Genomic DNA, 2,265 nt, shown 5'->3' on the forward strand with positions numbered 1-2,265 from the left:
AATGTGAAACATATTAACCTTACAGTCTGTATCTTTTGTCTGAGCCTCCAGGGGACACTTGCTCATTCACAGCGCACTTTCTCAAAGTGGAGAGTTTATTATTTTCCAAGCCCTGTGCTAAGGATTTTGTATGCATTATCTCGTTTTATCCTCATCAAAACCCAAAAACCTAACAGGATTCCAACTCATGAGGACCCCGTATGTGTCAGAGTAGAACTACACTCCATAGAGTTTTTATGGCTGTGACCTTTCTGAGGTAGATCTCCAGGCCTTTCTTCCAAGGTGTCTCTTGATGGGTTCAAACAAACCACCAATCTTTCCATCAGTAGCTGAGTGCTTAAATGTTTGCACCACCCAGGGGCTCCTTTATCCTCACAGTGACACCTTGAAATAGGTGCTGTTCTTACCCCATGTTACAGATGAGGAAACAGTGTCTTAGGGCGACCACATGGACTTGTCCAGGGCCACACCAGCCTATGGTGAACTGGGCTTTGAATTCCGTCCTGCCTTCTACTCGTTTTCTAGAGCTGTTAGTTTCCTGTGGCTGTGTAACTACAAACATAAAACAACAGAAATTTATTCTTTCCCAGTTTTTGGAGGACAGAAGTTGACAATCAAGATGTCAGCAGGGCCACAGAACAGAGGCTCTAGGGAAGAATCTGATCCATGGCTCTTCCAGTTTCTGGTGGAAACACCATTCCTTGGTGTGCCTTGGCTTTCGGCCACATCACTCCAGTCTCTGCCTCTCTCTTCTCGTTGCCTTCTCCTCTGTGTGTGTGTCCCAGAACTTCCTCTGCCTCTTTCTTATAGGAATACATGTGCTTGTATTTAGGACCCAGCTGAATAATCCAGGATAAGCTTCTCCTCTCCAGATCCTTAACTTAATCACCTCTTTTGCCATGTAAGGTGACAGCCACAGGCTCCAGGGATGATGATGTGGGTATATGTTTTTTGGGGCCACCATTCAGTCCACTACAGCCTTCTAAAGGTAGCTCACAGACCTCTCTTTGTGTATGCCTTGAGTTCCTCTTATTTACTATTTACCGTCTGCTTACAGGGAAAAGGTACAGCTGATATGGGCTTCATTTAGAATTTCTCGTTTCTTTTCAGTGAAAAGCAAATTTATAAATATCTGTTTCTCTTGTTATTAAAAAGTTTATATTTTGAAATAGATTTTAAAAATATGTAATATCATTGCCATGGAGATAAAGCAGTTACCTTTATAAGCACAGGAATGTGGGGACACCCAAGAATGCTCCCCAATATACTTCATGCATCAGACAGAAAATTACACACACATACACACGGGAAATACTGCATCCCCTGAGTTTATGCTTTTAATCCAATGGGGGGAGGGTATTGGAGAGCCAGCTGGCTGCCTCTACTTTCTGAGAGATCTCCAAGAAGCTGTATGATGCCCAGCTAGTAATAGTAACCGTAGACCCACTGTGTTTACAGCCTTGTGATTGCTGAAATACATTCTCAGTGCCGACTGCGTTTTTGTAGGTCTTGCCTATCTCTGTCACCTTTTTCGGGGTGGGGGGTGGCGATTGTGAGCCATACCGTGATCTGATTTAGGGACCATCTCTTTTAACTTTCTGTATTGTTCTTTGTCTTTATAGGACAGATCAAGAAATCCAAACATATACCATTGCAGTGATAAATGCACTTTTCCTGAAGGCCCCTGACGAGAGGAGGCAGGTAAGTTGCATTTCTTTTGTCTTAAGAATGTGTCAAGGACTGAGCGTCTTTTGGGGCAGGTAAAGCCCTCTCTTTGCCATCCTGGGGACTCCTTGGGCTTCTCTGCTGCCTGCAGGTGGGTGCTCCTTTGCTACTCGCCTTTATCCATCTTTTTATCTGTAGACCTTTTGGTTCTTCTTCAACTATAGAAAAGACTATTGCTGAGGAGATGTAGAAGAAGTAGAATTTTGCGGTGTCTTGAAATTTAACTCCCACCTCAAAATCTATTCATGTTTTTTCCATCAACATAACATACGCTGTGTTACTCTGCTCACAGTTCACTTTGTTTAGAAATGGTGGAAAAATGAGATCTTTCAACCATCAGAAAGTGTGCTGGGGAGCTGGATGACAGTGACCCACGAATTGTTTTAGACTGATTTAGAAATAGTATGCTGAATGCTGTGTCAAAAATTCTATTTTTTTATTTTACTTTTTGGTTGCTAGGGACTTTAAACCTCAGTGACTAAAAATGAAAGGCTCTGGCTTGTTTTCCATTTAGAATTGCTGTTCCTCCCTGGGCGTTGG

At 42.8% G+C, this 2,265-nt stretch overlaps 1 protein-coding gene across 1 annotated transcript in view; it reads left to right on the forward strand.

Annotated features, from left to right (window-relative positions):
• The window catches only part of ELMO1 (engulfment and cell motility 1), a 648,319-nt gene that overhangs the window by 257,682 nt on the left and 388,372 nt on the right, over positions 1-2,265 (forward strand). Inside the window, exon 12 of the mRNA XM_004385299.2 lies at positions 1,623-1,701. Within this exon, the coding sequence (XP_004385356.1) occupies positions 1,623-1,701 (79 nt within the window). The remainder of the gene's footprint in view (positions 1-1,622; positions 1,702-2,265) is intronic.

Source organism: Trichechus manatus, unplaced genomic scaffold (genome assembly GCF_000243295.1).
Source record: "Trichechus manatus latirostris isolate Lorelei unplaced genomic scaffold, TriManLat1.0 scaffold00137, whole genome shotgun sequence".
In the NCBI taxonomy this organism is placed as follows: Eukaryota; Metazoa; Chordata; class Mammalia; order Sirenia; family Trichechidae; genus Trichechus; species Trichechus manatus.